An 18,009-nucleotide genomic window follows, 5' to 3' on the forward strand; every position below is an offset into this window, starting at 1 on the left:
CAGCGATCGGACAGAGCAGCTTTTGTCTGATATATCTGAACAAGCAAACAGCCAAATTGGAGTCACAAGTGTGCACCGTCTGTGGAGGGTTTCAGGCTGCAGGGTTTGTGGGGGCAGCAACTTTTCTCCCTCAGCTGCGACATAATTCAAGTCGAATCATGATCTGAGCAGCAGGGTCTGGGGAAGTATAAGAGTGTTCTAAGGCAATATGGAGAGCTGGCACTGTTTGCTGCTGCTGTGCTCACTAAGTTTAGTGCTGGCCTCTGGAGAGGGGACGACAAATGATGATGACATCGACCTTGTCAGCTTTCTGAGAAGTATCTACCCCGGGCTGCTGGTGAGAGACGAGCCGTTCCTCACCAACCCACACTTTGAGATAAACTCCCTCAAGGAGCTCGGACGCCTGGAGGTGCACTCAATCACAGAGCAAACCAAGGACAAGCCAGTCAATCAGGATACAAATGGCAGACCTGGACCTCTGGTGTTGACCAAAGACGGCCAGATCAAGGGGATTACGGTGGATAAGGCCCATATATTCTACGGGATACCATATGCAGACCCTCCTGTCGGGGCTTACCGCTGGAAGCCCCCCAGACCTGTGAGTCCTTGGCCGGGGATTTATAATGCCTCCTTCCCCAGGGCGGCATGCATGCAGGCCTGCAGCGGACCTATCACGGAGGAGTGTCCTCGATTAGTAAGGAACTTCTCGCCTTTTTTCCATATTGTCTTCATATTTTTATTCTTTATTTTTTATTATCTGTTCATGAATTGTTTTATTTTGTTTAATTGTTTTCTCTTGAAAATGAGATTCCTATTTCAGTGGGATTCACCAGAATGAATAAAGGTTAATAATAAATCAATTTCACCTTAGGATTTGACAACATGTTTGCATCTATGGTACGACACAGCCCAACATTAAAGATGACACTTGTACTGACAGAAAAAGGCCAAGATTAGAGCTTTGGTTATATAAACTTTCTCAAAGTCAGAGATACTGTGGACACATGTGGACAGTCAATCACTAATGTATTTAAGTGTGTGTGTATTACAGGAACTGGACTGTGGCATCCATTCATTCTAATGAAAGCTGATCTCCAAATCGCATTTCTCTTGCTCCAGTTGTCTGTCACATGCACACTATTGTCCCGCCCTGCAGGGCCGTAGCCAAGAAATACTGAGGCCATGAGTCCAAGTTCCTCTGACACAGCAAAAAGTCTCTAAAATGTGAATTATATATATTAAGTTTTTATTTTGTCTTTGTTGACCTAAACGTACTTTAGTATGTTGATATACAATATATGTTGATCCTTAAGATTCTGTTACCAGCCTATAAGACACTGTGTTTTCAGAGGTAAAATACAGAGGACATGTCTGCAGTGACGTCATTGGTAGCTGTGAACCAGTTTTATGACAATATACACAGAAAGATAACAGAAATTAAAGGTGCAGTACCACAGTTGACCACTGGGAGAAAAGCTGCGTTCACGTCATATCGTTCAAACTGTAATTATGTTTTATATTTTATTTATGATTTATATTTTAATATGATATATAATTCCAAGCCAGAAATATTCAGGATATCTGACAGCATCAATATCACCAACTGACAGTTGGATTTTCTTTTTAAGATTCAGTCACTTATGGATAAGATTTCATATCCAAAAAAAAAAAAATCTGTATAACGATGTATAACGAATAACTGATGAATATTTGTAGCCAGACCTGAATGAAAGATTGCTATTGCTTCGTCTCATGTCTCTCAAAGGTCAGTGAGGACTGTCTCTACCTCAACATCTTTGTCCCCCTGGACGTGAACTTCAGCTCCCCTCTGCGAAGGCCGCTGCCCGTCATGGTCTGGATCCACGGCGGGGATTTTATCGCTGGCTCTGCCTCCAAGCCGCTGTATGATGGACGCTTCATCAGCAACTTCACCCACACTGTTGTAGTGAGCGTGGACTACCGACTGGGTAAGAAAGTTATTTAGTCATTTTATAACGGGCCTCTACCACTGCATATTAAAGCAGGGAAACAGGGACCTTATCTGTGTGTTAACAGTCATTATGTCCTGAACTTTAGCACTGGAGCTGGCTTGGTAAAGGCAACAAACAGGCATCTCATGGAAGTCATTAATCACTTTAGTTAAAATAAGCGAGTGTTTATTGTGGAATGCATGCGTGTGTGTCTGTGTGCGTGAGACTGGATAATGTGTTGGTAATTACTCTGCTTTCCTGCTGGACTGAAAACAGTGGCCGTGATATTTGAACGGTAATTTGAAACTTGGAGGAAATCAATGTCTCGCTGGAGTCAATTATGTGCCGCTGATCATGTGAATTGGTGCGTGACTGAAGGTGCATTTGGGTTCCTCGTGTCGGGCAAAGACCCTCACACCTCGGCCGCAGGGAATTATGGGATCTTGGACCAGCAGGCAGCTCTTGTATGGGTCCAGAGGAACATCGCTGTGTTTGGAGGTGATCCCAGCAAGGCAAGCGCACAGACTGACACACACGTACTTGTACTTCTGTATTTGTGAGGACACTCATTCACATCATGCACTACCAAGCTCCTTACCCTAACCTAAACCTAACCCCACACAGTATGTCAAAGATTTTACAGCACCCCCATTTTTCCAGTTTGTATTGAAATTTCAGCAGTTCAAGTCCAGTGAATAACTTTAAATGGTACAAAGGTAAATGGTTAATTGCCTGAGGTAAAAAAAAAAAAAAAAAGTTTAACTCATCAAACCTGAAAAATCATGTACATTTTAGAAAACATATAAAATGATATATATAAAGTATATAAATAAATAAATCCTTTTCATGGATCAAAAAAATTGAACTTGCAGTTTCCTGGAAGTAAATGAAGCTTTGAAAGTTAACACATTGTACAGGAGCCCCAGCTTTTACCATCTGTCCATGCTGGAACAAACTGTGTTACTACACCTTCTAATGTATATTATGACAATACTATAGGAAGTTGTTTGGTATATTACTGTCAGAATGGATAGAAAAAGGCGAGAAACAAAGGAAGACAGACTGGTTGCTCAGGGCTTCATCCTACAGCAAGATAATGATCCACAACATTAGAGGAAAATCTCCAGACTGAAACCCCATGGAGCTGGTTTGGGATGAAGTGGACATAAGGTGAAAGCAAAGCAACCTGCAAGTGCAACACATTTGTGGGAACTTCTGCAACAGTGAAGCAATGATTCAAGAGGAAGCCAAAAGTGAGTCAAAAAGTTTAGATTAAATGTAGGACTTAAAGATCCCATATTATATAAAGGCAGATGTCCATGCGTTTTTGATTCTAAAGCAGGTCTAAGTTCTATATCAACACTGTGAAAGTATCAAAGCCTCAGTCCACAGAGAAATGCACACAGCCTGTATTCAGAAACTGAGCCTTAAAACCAGCTGTCAGGACTTCTGGAACTTTGTGATGTCACAACAAAGCAGTCACTGCTCTCAGCCACACCCCAAGCCCCGCCCACCTGGACCCACTATCCAACCTTCCAGGAGTTTCTCTGAGTGTTTACCTGAAATCTGCTATATTTTTATTCAATCACTCAGAAACTGTCAGCCAATCAGAAGAGAGACTCAGAGCCTATCTTCTGATTGGCTGACTGACCTGTTGTTAGTAGAGTTCCAGAGAGAAGCCTGACAGAGGAGATGTCAAACTACACTGAGATGGTTTTTGGTTCTTAAAACCACAAATATATCTTCTGATGGAGATCAACACTTCAGTTAAAACACTGGAAAAGTGCAACATATGGGACCTTTAAGATTCCATGACTCTTTGTTTTTTAATCAGTACCTGGAAAAATGGAGGCGTTCTTAAGCTTTTGACTGATGCTTCTGCTTTTACAAAGATAACAATGTTCACTTTGGACTGACTCTATAGAGATATTCATTTAACTATATGTTTAATATTTGAGGGTGTACTGTGCAGTGGTGTTTGTTGAGGGGTGTTTCTAATATTTTGCCGCCCCATACATGATGAGGGGGAAGAATATTAGAAATACGTTTCAATATAATGCAGTCCAACACCACTGCTAACTATGACCTCAGTATTAAACATAAAGTTAAATTAACACCTAGCTATTACATGCTGCTGTTGGGGGATATCCTCGGACAGATTTCATTTTGTCTTTGATTAAATGCTGAAAAGTGGTGATGACCGAGCGGTAACCTTATGTACTGATGACCTACAGTAATTATAAGTTTATTGTTGTGGGTAAATGTTGTTGGGGGCTGGGGAAAAATGCTGCATAAACTGCACCAAGGGTAAAATAATGCATAAAATTATATAACCATACAAGGAACATCCAAGAGAAAGATGAAGCATGATCTCCTGTTAGGCTAACATCACTCACAGCCCTGATAGGAAGTAATCAGGCTGAAGAAGTTAGAGTTGATCAGACAAGAGAAAGATCAGTTACAGGCATAAAGACAACAAGGTTCACCTTCATTACATCCTGTTCTTATAAACTATGACAAAACAATGAATGAAAAATGCAGTTCACTGACATCACCTCACAGGGTATGACATTTGCTCAGAGTAACGGCAAGCCTGTATGTTGTGTTGTCTGTCAGGTGACAATATTTGGAGAGAGTGCAGGTGCTCAGTCAGTGAGTCTTCACCTGATGATCCAGAGCAGCAAGCCTCTGTTCAAACAAGCTGTCCTGCAGAGTCTGCCCTTCTCAATCCCCCTGAAGACCAGGTGAGGGTCGATACCCGTTACTGATGTTTCTATTCCCTCACTGCCTCAGGTGGAAAAAAAAAATGCATTAGTCATTTGTCTGACCTTAGTTTCTAAAGTCAGAGGAGGGTGATACATGTTTTCCTGTCTTTTCCTTAAGCTCTGTGATGATTCAACCCTTCCAGTGGTTTCCCAGCATGCTGAGAGCAAACGTCAGTCTGAAGTGTAATTGTGTTTCCTGCGTCTCGTTCTCAGACATGACGCCCTCAAGCTGGGAAAAAACTTTGCTAAACAGACCAACTGCTCTGCGAGTGACATCGTCTGCCTGCTGTCTCTCACTCCACAGGCCGTCCTGACCGCCCAGATGAAAACAAGTAGGAACGCCACAAACGCCAGCCTACGCTCCCCGAATATAGAGCACCGCTCAGGGCTGCCCACACAGTTACATAAGAAGGCAGGATGTAGTATGCTTATCTGCAAAAGATGATGAAAAACATTATTTTTATCCGAAGCCGTGGCATATTGGAAAACAAAATCACAAAAACAAAGACGCACTGAGCCTCTAAAGGGGCAATTAGAGGGATTTTACTGCCTTGCAAAGGCACAAAATGACTGTAATATATCTGCAGAGTTGACAGGGTTATTGATCAGTATCACTGACTCACTGATTGCGTCATCAGCTCCTGTTTTCTCCTCGTCTGAACTCACTTTCAGCCCCAAAAATCCGGAAGAAAAAGATACTGGTGACTACACATTTCAGCTCTACTGCCTGAAGAAAAGCCAAACAACCTAATCAGAAGCAGGTTTAATAAAACAGTATCCTCTGTGGTATAAAAAAATCTAACTGATGTGTTTTTGATCTTAGGTTCCAAGATTGTGAACCCCTTCAGGTTCCTGGAGGTGTTTGAGACGTGGGGCCCCTATATTGATGGGGATTTAATAAAGGAACAGGCTGTGACTGCTTTCCAGAAGGGCCACTGGCAGAAAGAGAAGCCAGTGCTGTTGGGTAAGACCCATTAAGAGAGAAATGACTGTACTGGTGTGAAGCTGCCTCTGATTTAGTCAAGTGTGCTGCACTTAAGTGTAATTTTGAGATACTTGGTCTTTACTTGAGTGCCTCCATTTTCTGCTCCTTTATACTTCCTGACAAACAGATTTCAGAGGGAAATATTAATAGTATAGTATCATGAAAACGTTCTATGCCTTCACATTTAACACATTCTTGACAGTTTCCTTGCAGATTCAGGTTTTAAAAGGAGCAACGTGGCAAAGAGCAGACGCACACATTGCCACAGAACAAACCACAGTCTGAGCCTGATTAAAGCACTAATGGGCCCCGGGGGCAATTCTGAGCTGTGGGCCCTGAATCAGAACCGCTACACTTCCATTTGTTGGTTAAAGGCTGATTAAATGCTAAATTATTCAAGAATGTGCACCATGAAAGCACAATTTCATCTGTAATGTTGAAGGAATCAACACTGTGGGACGCTGTTTGTCGAGTTAGATGAGTAAATCAATACCTCTCTCAGGCTCCAGGCAGCTACAGGTTAGCTTATCTTAGCATAAAAACCTGAAACAGGGTGAAAGGGCCAGCATGAATAACAAAATCTGCCTGCTAGCACATGTAAAGCTCAGTGATTAGCATGTTGTGTCTGTTTTATCTTGTTAAGCGAGTAAAGGTATTTCCCAAAATGCTGTACTGTCCCTTTAGTAATAATAGGGAAGTTCAATACAGAGATGCTCCTATGTCAGCTTTTCCAAGTTCAAGTCAAGTCTGATGTCTCTTATGGTTGTATCTATGACATCCAGTCAAAAAAAGCATTACCATCACTCCTTTATATATAGTTATGCATGATAATAAAGGAGGGAATGGCATTTCCTTAATGTGCCATAAATTGAAAAATAAAGGTTGTTCAAGGATCCCAAATCTCGAGTCTGAGTCGAATGGGCTTAAGGTGGGTACTCTACAAATTCATTAGAAACATAAAAACGATCTCTAAAATTCAACCCCCCTCCCTCATAAAATGACTTAATCTCATCCTCATGTCTGATTTTACACAAATTACCATCAACATCAGTTCTGGAGTGAAATCGGCCACAGTCATAAAGAAGAAGAAGACAGTCAGATAACAGAGCGGTTGTGAGTCAGAGGAAGGCCACAGACAACACAGAGCCGCTCTTGTATGTTTGACTGACACTGCGTTTCCTTTCCTGCAGGTACAACCTCAGAAGAGGGGGTGATCTTTGTGTATGGTGTCTTCAATAAGCCGGTCTCGGCAGTGGAGTGCACTGTTTACATCACGGCCATCTTTAAACAACACGCCCTGCGGATCCTGCACAAGTACCTGCCCCTGTACAGGGATGCTGACCGCAGGGATATGCTCGCTCAGGTGAGACCAGCTCAGTTTTCGTTTGTGGATTCTTTGTGCGGTACAGCTGATAGCATGTGTGAAACTGCAGGGTCTGAACTGCAGGTGCAGTCAAGCAGACATTTCAGCAGAGGTGAACAAAGTCCACAGCTCCATTACTTGAGTCGAAATATAAATCAAATATTACTCCAATACAAATGAAAGTTGTTCAATCATATTTTACTTTGCTTTACTGTGCCACTAGTATGGCTGTAGACTCTCAGCCCTCGTTTTAGCAGTTTTAGCCAAAGACTGTAAATAAAGCTACGACATCACTCATAACTGTCCAAAGAGCGGTTTTAAGCTCAGAATGAGTTGCTCGGCTGTCGCCATTTTGGCAGTGCCTGACTCCGCCCCTAACTACTGGCTAATCCAAAAATGGGCAAAGAGGTGGGGTGTGTGTGGAGCTGAGACTTCAGTGCACGCTGGTTTGTGGCAAGCATATGCTCACCTACCTGTCACTCAAAGAGACACGCCCTCAATTAAGTCTAACTTTAAGCTTTAATGAAATCAGACAGGTGAGTTATATGAAAATTCAACCCTGTACAGTGTCATGAAGGTGGAAATTAGCTCTAAAGACCAAAAACTATTTTTTGTACCAGGCTGTAAACATGTTTATTTCTGCTGTAGAGTTGGACATTTGAAAATGGGAGTCTATGGGGACTGACTCACTGCTGGAGCCAGACTCTAGTGGAACCATTTCTGTGACTAGCATGTTGGCTTTATTCTTCAGCTCCAGAGGTTGCTGCTTTGTTTTATCACAGCACATTCATGTTCTGAGTTTTTATCAGTGTTGAAATGCACTGTACTGACACGGGAGAGAAAGACAGCCTCCTGCAGTTTTCTCCTCTCAATGCACAGTGAAAGGCGTTGGCCTCAGTGAGTTACAGGGGCCATGGGGTGACACTCTCAGGCATATTTAGTATTCAGTCATAGTTCACGGTGCAGTGGGGAGATGGTGGAGTCACAGCTGCAGCGTGCCCCTCCACACACACACAAACACGCACACACACATGCACGCACACACACACACCTCCTGCATCTCTTTATAAAGGGCACTTCTCCAGAGGACCAGGGGGGTCAGCACAAATGCCACAGAGCACAGCTGCAGACTCTTAGTTGGGAAACTTAAAAAAAATAATTCTTCAGCTTTAAAACTGTTCTGCAATAGGAAATAGGAAGAGTGTTTTTTTATTCCTTATTTATTGAAAGCTCAACCACAAACCTTTCTATACTATACTTGAGTAAAAGCTAATTAGTAAAAGCCAAGTAAGAGCCTGTATTTCCTCTGCTACACTTGGACACTCGAGTTAAAGTAGTTAAAATATGTTAAAGGTCCCATATTTTACACTTTTCCAGTGTTTTATCTGAAGTGTTGATCTCCATCAGAAGATATATTTGTGGTTTTAAGAACCAAAAAACATCTCAGTGTAGTTTTACATCTCCTCTCTCAGGCTTCTCTCTGGAGCTCTAGGAACAACAGGTCAGTCAGCCAATCAGAAGAGAGGATCTGAGCCTCTCTTCTGATTGGCTGACTGTTTTCTCAGTGATCCAATAAAAACACAGCAGATTTCAGGTAAACACTCAGAGAAACCAAATCCTGCAAGGTTGGATGGTGGGTCCAGGTGGGCGGGGCTTGGGGCATGGCTGAGAGCAGTGACTGCTTTGTTGTGACATCACAAAGTTCCAGAAGTCCTGACGGCTGGTTTTAAGGCTCAGTTTCTGAATACAGGCTGTGTGCATTTCTCTGTGGACTGAGGCTTTGATACCTTCACAGTATTAATATAGAACCTGGACCTGCTTTATGATCAAAACAGACATGGAAATCTTCATATAATATGGGACCTTCAAGTTCGTTGAAGAAAAATTCTACTTCACTTCAGATCAGTCTGTGGCAAATTGCATATAATTAATACTCTTCAATTTGAAGTGGCTTTGTCTCCTCATCATCAGCTATCTGGTGGTTGTCAGTGCAGGATGTGCAGAGCATCTCTCCAGAATTAAAGCACCGTCTGCATTCAGAAGCTGTGAAGACGCTTGTGTGAAAAAAGCAAAAGAAAAGGCTGCATTTACACTGTAACCTGCATATGAAGAGATTTGTTTTGTTCCATTTTCTTCTCATAGTCACAGACTGAAAAGCGAATCCTTAGACACAGTTTCACACACACACTCTCACACAAGCACACGCATCAATAACCATCCATTCAGTGGCTGTGTGAGGAAGGTGGTCAAGCGTGGATCGATGCTGCGCCCAGCCGGAGCTCTGTTTGTGACGAGGACCCAGCTGTCTCCTGTGCTCTCTCCAGCCTCTCCACCTTTAATGGGCCTGATGGGAATTGTAAACAATTGTTCCCTTTTGCTGGTGAGATTGGTTCTTTGAAAAAAAAGCCACTTTACAGGCCGATAAAGGAAATTCTGGGTGTAAATATGTGTGGATGCAGCTGTCCAGCATGAGATCCATCATCCTAGTCCATCAAGTCCATAATTCCCCCCACCGTTCAGCAGACTTCACAGACTTCAGTGCTGCCCCTCTTCTTCAAAAACACATCCTATCATTTGCCTACAGAGGGAGCTACAGTTCCAGTTTCTCTTGTTGTGCCCATGACAGACCACACTGCTCTTCCTCTGTCATCATTTGTGTGAGTGAAACATGTGGATCATCTGGAGTCAGGGAGTTTGTCTGTTTGAGATGCAGCCTGACTGCTCCCACTAAGAAACGACTGGTCTCTCATGAACATCTACAGTGACAGGAGATGAAGTACAAGACAGAGAGGGCTGGCAGAGGAGGAAACACTGCCTGGGTGACGTGGCACCGCATTTGTATTAATGAGGGCAGAATGAATATTACAAACTCCCCTCAGTATGAGGTCTTTGAAAGCACCACAGACTACATCCTCTAGAATGGCTGAGAGTCTAAAACTGTTTGAACAGAAACAATAAGATAAGAAACACTTCATTTATCCCTGTAGGGAACAATTACACAATCACAATTGTCCAATAGTTTATTCATGTATTTAGTTAAATTAAGACTGAGCCTGTGTCATTATCCATAGTAGGATTTATTGCAGACCTGTTGTGTTTTAGCAAGGTGGTCTTCATAATTTGGCACCGGACTGTAACATTAAACAGTATCATCAAGATTTAAACATATGTTTAAAGCTGCACACATCAATGTTTTTGCATGACCAACGGGTCTAATGACTATGAGTAATCTCGTCGTGACGAACCCTCATCACCTGACTCTGGAGTTCCTCTCAGGTCTCAATGTTGTAGCATCTTTTAGCTAACTGGCTTTACCGGTTTGGTTTTACAACTCACAACTTCACAGTTTTGGTTCAGTCTTGCTGTTGTCCTCAACTTTGTTTCCTGCAGTACAGGTGCTCAGTACATACATAAACAAATCGGCACTAAATTTTTCACCTATAGTGGTTCCCAGCCTTTTCCAACACATGGCTCCGATCAAAATCTCAAAAATAACAATCCACAGGCCAAATAATACGTTGTGTTTTTATTTTAATGATAACAATCGAACATTTAGGACTGCACACGTCACTCACAGTCTCTCCTGGTGACTAAACTGAAATCAGGAGAATGGGAGAGATCACTTTACCGATTCATCCGCTCTCTCTTGACCCTTTCCTTATACTTCTTCCTCTTGCTAACCAGCTAACCATTTTGATACTCCAGTGTTTGCCATGGATGTGATCTTGTAGCATAAAAGTTCATTAACTTATCCCAGTGACAGGCCATAAGACAAAAAACCACAACAAAACAAAAAACAACAAAAGACATTTTATTATTATTATTTTGTATAATTACATCTTTTTAACAAAATTGTACTGTTGGGCAAATGATCTGTGAGCCCAGTTGCAATACCTTTGTGAACCACCAGTGGGCTGTGGCCCACAGGTTGGGAATCATCATTGTCACAGAGATTATCAGTAGCTTTTTTGCAGTGGAGCTCCACTCCACTGTTGCAGGCACCTGCCTGCTCAGCTGTTAACCTCACAATCAGTGCTTTTACAAACCCAGTATTACCCTGAGTTGAATGTAACAGCTTGAACCAAACTAAGCAAAGCAGGACATAGCAGTGGTATGAACAGTGATGTGTCCACTTTCTGATGAACATGTGAAAGTGATGATCAAACCACATATTCAGTAACTCACTTGAATGATTTGAATCAGCAATTATTTTCAGGGTTAGCAGTGGTTAGCACTGTCGCCTCACAGCACTGACTGCGGCCTTTCTGTGTGGAGTTTGCATGTTCCCCCTGTGTCTGTGTGGGTTCTCTCCTGGTACTCCAGCTTCCCACAGTCCAAAGACGTGCACATTAGGTTAACTGGTGACGCTAAACTGCCTGTAGGTGTGAGTGTGAATGGTTGTTTGTCTCTATATGTCAGCCCTGTGATAGACTGGCGACCTGTCCAAGGTGCACCCCCCCTCGGCCACTGTCATTTAGGATTGCCCCCCCCCAACCTTGTAAGGATAAGCAGTATGGATAATGGATCATTATATCATTATATTATCACCTATATATAGCAGCAGAAAGCTGCTCCACTGTACACTACCTGCCCCACACCAAACAGGGACATTCAAGCCATGTAAAAACATGTAAATATCTCTATATATGTAAAAATCGAAGCCTTTCTCCTCGACAAAAAGCCAATGGGATTCTTACATTGTCTTTTGGATCACTGCAGAAAATAATACTGATGTGTTGTTGAGCAGGATAATCTTCACTAATGACACCACTTTATGATGTTTGAAGCCTAAACACAATCAAAAACACAGAAAAAAACTAATGTTAGGCTATAAAAAAATTGCACCACGGTCACATGACTAAAACATCAGCACCACTAACCTTCAGCTTGTAGTTTGATTTAGCTCTGAGCTCTTCCACAAAAGCCTTTCCTCTGACAGAGTTAGTGACAGTTTGTAGAAACACAACGAGGCTGTAAAGGTGGACTGGTGAGGAGATCGGTTTCCATGTTGGACTGATTACGTTTTACGTCCCAGACAACTTCTGTAGTCTCATTTAGCCACTTGTTAGCAACCGGCCTTTTTTAAGCAACATGAAAGCTTAAAGAAATCAAGACTGGGGTGTTTACTGACAAATTTTATGATGCGGAATAAAACCTGAAAATGTCTTGAGCTTTTGTTAATCGCGAAACTTATTTCAGCCAACTAACCAAAAAGCCATTGACTTCAGGACAAGGGAACAGGACGTGCTAAAATGCTAACTGATTTCCTGGTTGTAGGACTCATTCCTGCGGCACTCTATCATAACGAGACTTTATAAGGTCACATTAAGTAAAACATGTGTGATGTGTAGCTTTTTGTAAAGTCCTGCCCCCATGTGACCAAAAAAGGGATTAATGCAACTTTAGGAGACGTCAAAGAACATTGACCAAAGGGAAAAATAAGAAGTATTTAGGATTCATACCAAGCCAGTAATTAAACTAATCTGAAATCATGACTTAAGAATTTCTGCAGGAAATTAATTTATTTTTGTCTTCACAAGACATAATGGCTGCATAGTACTGCTCTGCTCTCACAGTTCCATGTGTTTTTGTCAGACTTTTGTCTTTTGATCACTGGGAAACTACAGAGGTGGAATGACTCATGATGACACAGCACAGAAGAAGACGACCTCCAACAGTTTTCTCCCAGCATTTCCAATGCAAAATGCAAGAGAGCAGCCTCAGGGTGCTACAGGGGTTCAGGAGGTGACACACCCGCACGTATTTAGTATGCAGTCACAGTTCACAGTGCAGTAGAGAGATGGTGTGTCACAACTGTATGTTGTTTGACCTTCCACACACACACACACACACACACACACACACACACACACACACACACACACACACACCTCCTACATCTCTTCAGAAAGGGCACTTCTCCAGAGGACCACAGGGGTCAGCACAAATGTCAACCAGTTCATCACAGAGGGGGCTGATGTGGAGCTTTAGGTTTGTCATGGTGTGTGTATCCCTGAACACATCCGAAACAACACAGCGAACATCATCTTCTCTACCACCCAACACATCATTCATCAGCTGTATGAGCATGGCTCTATATGGAGTCTCTCTATGACGTGCTTCTGAAAACCATTTCATTTAAATAAAAGCTGAGGAAATGAAAATGATACTCTCAGCTCTCTCTTGCTTGGCTGCTGAGTTTCTGCCTGAGACTGGTTCATTATCTCAGTGAACAGATACATTAATTAGCTGATTTTCTTTGAAAGAAACTGTTCAACTGTTGCAGATTTTATGAAAAAAATGAAAGCCTATTAATTTGTTGGCCTCATGTATGATGATGTTAGCCGGACATGTCGTTCCATCTTGTTTACCTATGCAGTAGCAATGTTGTTCTCTACAGTAACAATTCCTAAAAAAAAAGAAATTCCAATTAAAAGTTTTATTTTAAGACAATATACCTCTCTGACACTAAAGGGTCCTGCAGGGGTAAAGAGCCATTGTTAATGTAAGGTAGTGGTAACTCTTGTGTGTTTGTGTGTTCCAATTAAAACAACTGGCTGTGGGCACACAAGTAGAAAATCAGCCAGGGCTCCTTGTCATTGTTTCTGTGCAGTGAAGGTGGTTGCTGGGGGGGGGGGGGTAGCATCAACCTCCTGTGAAGCTCATTGCTGCCATGTAACAAGGTGCAGCTTGTGAGGCACTGTATGACGGAGGTATAGCACATGTTGATCTGCAGCCTTCCCAAGACAGCAGTAGATTTAGGGTTTTACTCTGCATTTCAAACAACAGTTTCACTAAAACATCAGCTACAACGATCTCCAACCTCCTCATGTTTTATATTACTGGTGACATTTATTCACATATCGTATCAAAACACTCAAACTGATCTGCAAACCAAATCAGACCATTTAACAAGTCGTCAAATATAAATATGCAAAAATCACATTTTGTACCAAAAACACCTGAAACTCACATCAGTGTCAATGTTATTGTCAAAAATCTGAGTCACAGACATGATAACACCATTGCAAACGTCCATAAATCAGCTTAGAAATCAGAGAAAAGGAAGCTCCTCAGTCAGATCTACTGACAGTTAACTTAAAATAGCTAATTCACTTCACTTAATTTTCCAAAATGTAAACAGCCATAGGCTAAAAATCCTGATTCTTAGACAAGTTTGGTTTATTTCAAGATTCATTTGCCAGCATTTTCTTGTGGGGTTTTCAATCAGTTTTCAATTTCAATTGGATCTGATTTATACAGACTTCAACAAACAAGGTATTACATTGTGCCTTTGTGTTGTTCAGCCTTGAATATGGATCGTGCATCATGCCTGATTAGACCTAAAAAGACCTGCTTGTGCTGTTTCTGATAAAGCTGAGAGAATGACACCTGTTTGGTTTCACGCTCCCCCACCTGTGGTGCAGCAAGCTTTCATTGTGCCGTCGTTTGCATTGTCAGTTTTCTCTGTTCGTCCATGGTGGTAAATGTTTAGCTCTGCCTCGGTCCAGCTAAGACCCAGTCATTTATCTTGTCACCAGAAAGAAATCACATTTGTTAAAGTCACTTTTGTAAAAGTTGCATGAACAGGGTGTCTGCCTGATATTCAAATATGTAAAGACGTGTGCCCAACAAGAAAAACAGATTACATGCGCAGCCCTGAAAGCTCAGCCGAACACTGAAATTAAGACATTTATTGCAGTGTTAAAACCCTATTATCTTGTTTCAGCTTTAGTACTCCTCACCTAAAATGTGTTGCCTCAGAAATCAAACGCTTACTGATAAAGACAAGCAGATTATTTTTTCCAGACTCTTGACTTTACCACAGTATGTAATGGAAAAAAAGCGGTTGCATAAGAAAAAGAAGTGGCTGCTGTGGAGTAAAATATGGTGGTTTAGTTTGAAAAGACAAAAAAAAAGAAAAAGGGAGATGTTCTTCCTCGCCCCCTAGATGGGGGAGAGAGAGAGAGAGCAGAGGAAATAACAGAGGAAAAGTTTATTTCCAGAGCGCTATAGTTGAATACGTAGTAGACATTGCATAACTTAATTTCTATCCGTGCTTGTACCCACTCGGATGTGTGTGTGTGTTCGTGAGTCATGACTATCTGTTCAGGTGCAGTATGAGCTTGTTAGCCATTAATACATTTGTGCATGTGCCCATTTGAAACAGACAAATGCATGTGCGCAGTGTGTGTGTGTGTGTGTATGTGTGTGTTTTCAGGTGTCAGATGTGTGGGCGTAGGTTGTGTGCTGCTGAAAAAGACACACTGGTTTCCAGGTAACAGGCAAAAGAAGACCGTCTGCCTTCCTCTTCTTTTGCTTCCTTTTAGCCGACAGGGAACAATACTTTGTTGCTGCTCTGCTTCCAGCCTGTCTCCGTGCTGCTGCCGCGCTAATCAGTTTTATTCATTTTCTGTTACACAAAAACACTGCAGACACTGGGAGATGCACTGTAAAGCATACAGTTTTCTTCAATTAGCAAAGCTGCTTGTTAATAGTTTATTGTCCAAGTTTTACTGCCCCCCCCCAAAAAGCTACATGCAACGCTGCTTAGTTATTGACTTGGACCTGGTAACCTGCACAAGCAACAGTCATGGCTTGGTCATGATTATGTAATCGAATAACATTCTTCCTTTATAAAAGAATACAGGGATAAAAGATACAGAATATCTATTTGCACCCAGGTGAAAATAGTCACAAGGCAGCTTTTGGGACTATTTGCACCCGATGCCCAATGGCTCCCTAAGTGCCTTGTTTATTGTGCCATTAAAAACAGGCAGACAGGACTGCACAAATGTTGCAATGCACCATTTAAAGAGTCAAAGTCATTCGAATTCACCTTCTGGGTACCATATTCTGTTCATGACACATCCATCCAATAGTTGTTGATATTTCAGTCTGGAAAGTGGTGTACTGATCAACTGGCCAGCTGACTGTCCGACCTGCGCTGCACCACTGGAAAAAATTTATTCACATTATTTAAGGAAAAAACTTTACCTTCTCTGACTTTCTCTCTATTATCTGTCTTTAGATCGTCACCGACTATGTCTTCCTGTGTCCATCGCGGAGGTCAGCGCGTGCCGGCACAGCAGTGGGCAGCAAGGTGTGGATGTACGTGTTCGACCACGTGGCATCAGACCACCGTGTCTGGTCAGGTCTGACTTTCTGCTACCAGCACGCCTGCCATGGGGCCGAGCTGCCTTTCCTCTTTGACTCGGCCTCGGTGGCCAACTTCACCCTGTTGCAGTCAGAGAAGCTGCTGTCCAATAGGATGCTGTGCTACTGGGGCTCCTTCGCCCACACCGGTGACCCGTCCTCGCGAGCCCAACAGACAACTTTCTGCCGGGAGCAGCGTCTGCCTGTTTGGCCGCGCTATTCTGACACCAGCGGCTGGCTGGTCATGAACCTGACAGTGCGTTCACACGCGCAAGTGGGAACCAGGAACCATATATGTGACTTCTGGGACCAACTGGGCATTTATTAGTGAGGAGACAGGCCGGGCAGGGGGGTGCTGGGTTGACCAATCATCAATACACGCTTTTCTCTTTGTTCCTGTGGATGTAAATTCAGTCAGAAAATGTTGCAGTGTTTATTATGTAATACAAATTATACATTATCAGTTTTAAATGAACTTTTAGGAACCACTACCAGGCAGCAATTGTTTAAACAAAAAGTACACTTTTAGAAAAAAACTGTCTTTTCTTTCACCTTTCTCCAGAAATATATACTTTACAAAGAGTTAGTTGTTCACGTCAGTTTCTCATTATTGCTTGAATTATCAGCATTCTTTCGCCATCTATTGGGCACCAGTAGCAATAGTTTTTTTTTTGGTTGTTTTTTTTTCATTTTCATTTTTAGACTGAATGTGAATAAATTTCATTTCAAAATAAAGTTAATGGAAAAATGTAAGTTAATGCAGAACGATACATTTGCGGTAAAGTCGGGTGACGATGAGTTCTGTGACTCTACATCATGAACACAGGAGACGTTTATAGTGGAAAATTACAGAGAGGAAAGGTAAGTTTTAAAATCAGACCATGTGACCATGTGACAGATAAACACATAGTCAGCATGTGTTGTTAGTTAGCCAGCTACTCGCTGTTTGAGGTGAATACATTGCAAGTGCCAAAGTAAGGCCTCTGGAGATTCTTCCTAGGACACAGTACATTGTCAGACTGTGTGAACAGTATATAGCTTCAGAAGGTGATGGGACTTTTGCTGTCTATTTGAATATGTGATAAAAATGAGAAAAAAATAACCAAAAATAAAAAACGTTTTTTATTTCCCTGTTTTCCACAGCATTTGTCATATGTAATGGTGAAATCGAACAGTGTGGAAAAAGCTAATGTGGTGTGACTTATGGTCGTCATCTGAGGACTTCAATTTTCAGCTGTGTTAAAAAACATTTTGTAAAAGTAAAGCCAGTCTATTAAATGTGTGCATAATGAAAAGAAAGCTTCCTTTAATTAGGAATATTCTCTTCTAGTTTTGTTTTAATTTTACTGAATCCCAGCACTCATGTACTGTTAATATATTTCTGCAGGTTTGACTTTGATTACTAAAACCACCTCAGCCACGAGAGGGCACAGAGTCATAATTTAACATTTCATTGGTACATAAAAAAAAATGTAGGTTTATAGGGTACTATGATTTTTGCTCACCCCCTCTGAGGAGGATGCAGACTTTGAAGACTTGGGGAAGACTCACTCATGTTGGGCTGTCACGGCTGCCTCATTGTTGCACGGAGGTTGGTGACAGTACCTGTTAACTGGCAGGCTGGGGTGGTGGTTTTAAAAGAGGCACTAGAGGATGTCCTCTAATTATTGGGGTATCACACTGCTCATCCTCTGCTCCACCTGTGGTCCATATGAGTGTCGGACTTCGGATGCACGAGGAGCAATGAAGATTCCTCCTGGTCATGGAACA

General features: G+C 42.1%; 1 protein-coding gene across 1 annotated transcript; it reads left to right on the forward strand.

The window, feature by feature from the left end:
* LOC139635423 (cAMP-regulated D2 protein) lies at positions 1–17,538 on the forward strand. Its single transcript, XM_071502761.1, has 8 exons — positions 1–694; positions 1,766–1,967; positions 2,349–2,482; positions 4,587–4,714; positions 4,949–5,067; positions 5,559–5,699; positions 6,911–7,083; positions 16,115–17,538. The coding sequence occupies exons 1-8, from the start codon at positions 209–211 to the stop codon at positions 16,565–16,567; spliced, it is 1,836 nt and encodes a 611-aa protein (XP_071358862.1). The 5' UTR covers positions 1–208; the 3' UTR covers positions 16,568–17,538.
* The last annotated feature ends 471 nt before the right edge of the window (positions 17,539–18,009 follow it).

This window comes from Trachinotus anak, unplaced genomic scaffold (genome assembly GCF_046630095.1).
Source record: "Trachinotus anak isolate AG129_WGS33_773 ecotype Australia unplaced genomic scaffold, CSIRO_AGI_Tana_v1 ptg000018l, whole genome shotgun sequence".
Lineage (NCBI taxonomy): Eukaryota > Metazoa > Chordata > Actinopteri > Carangiformes > Carangidae > Trachinotus > Trachinotus anak.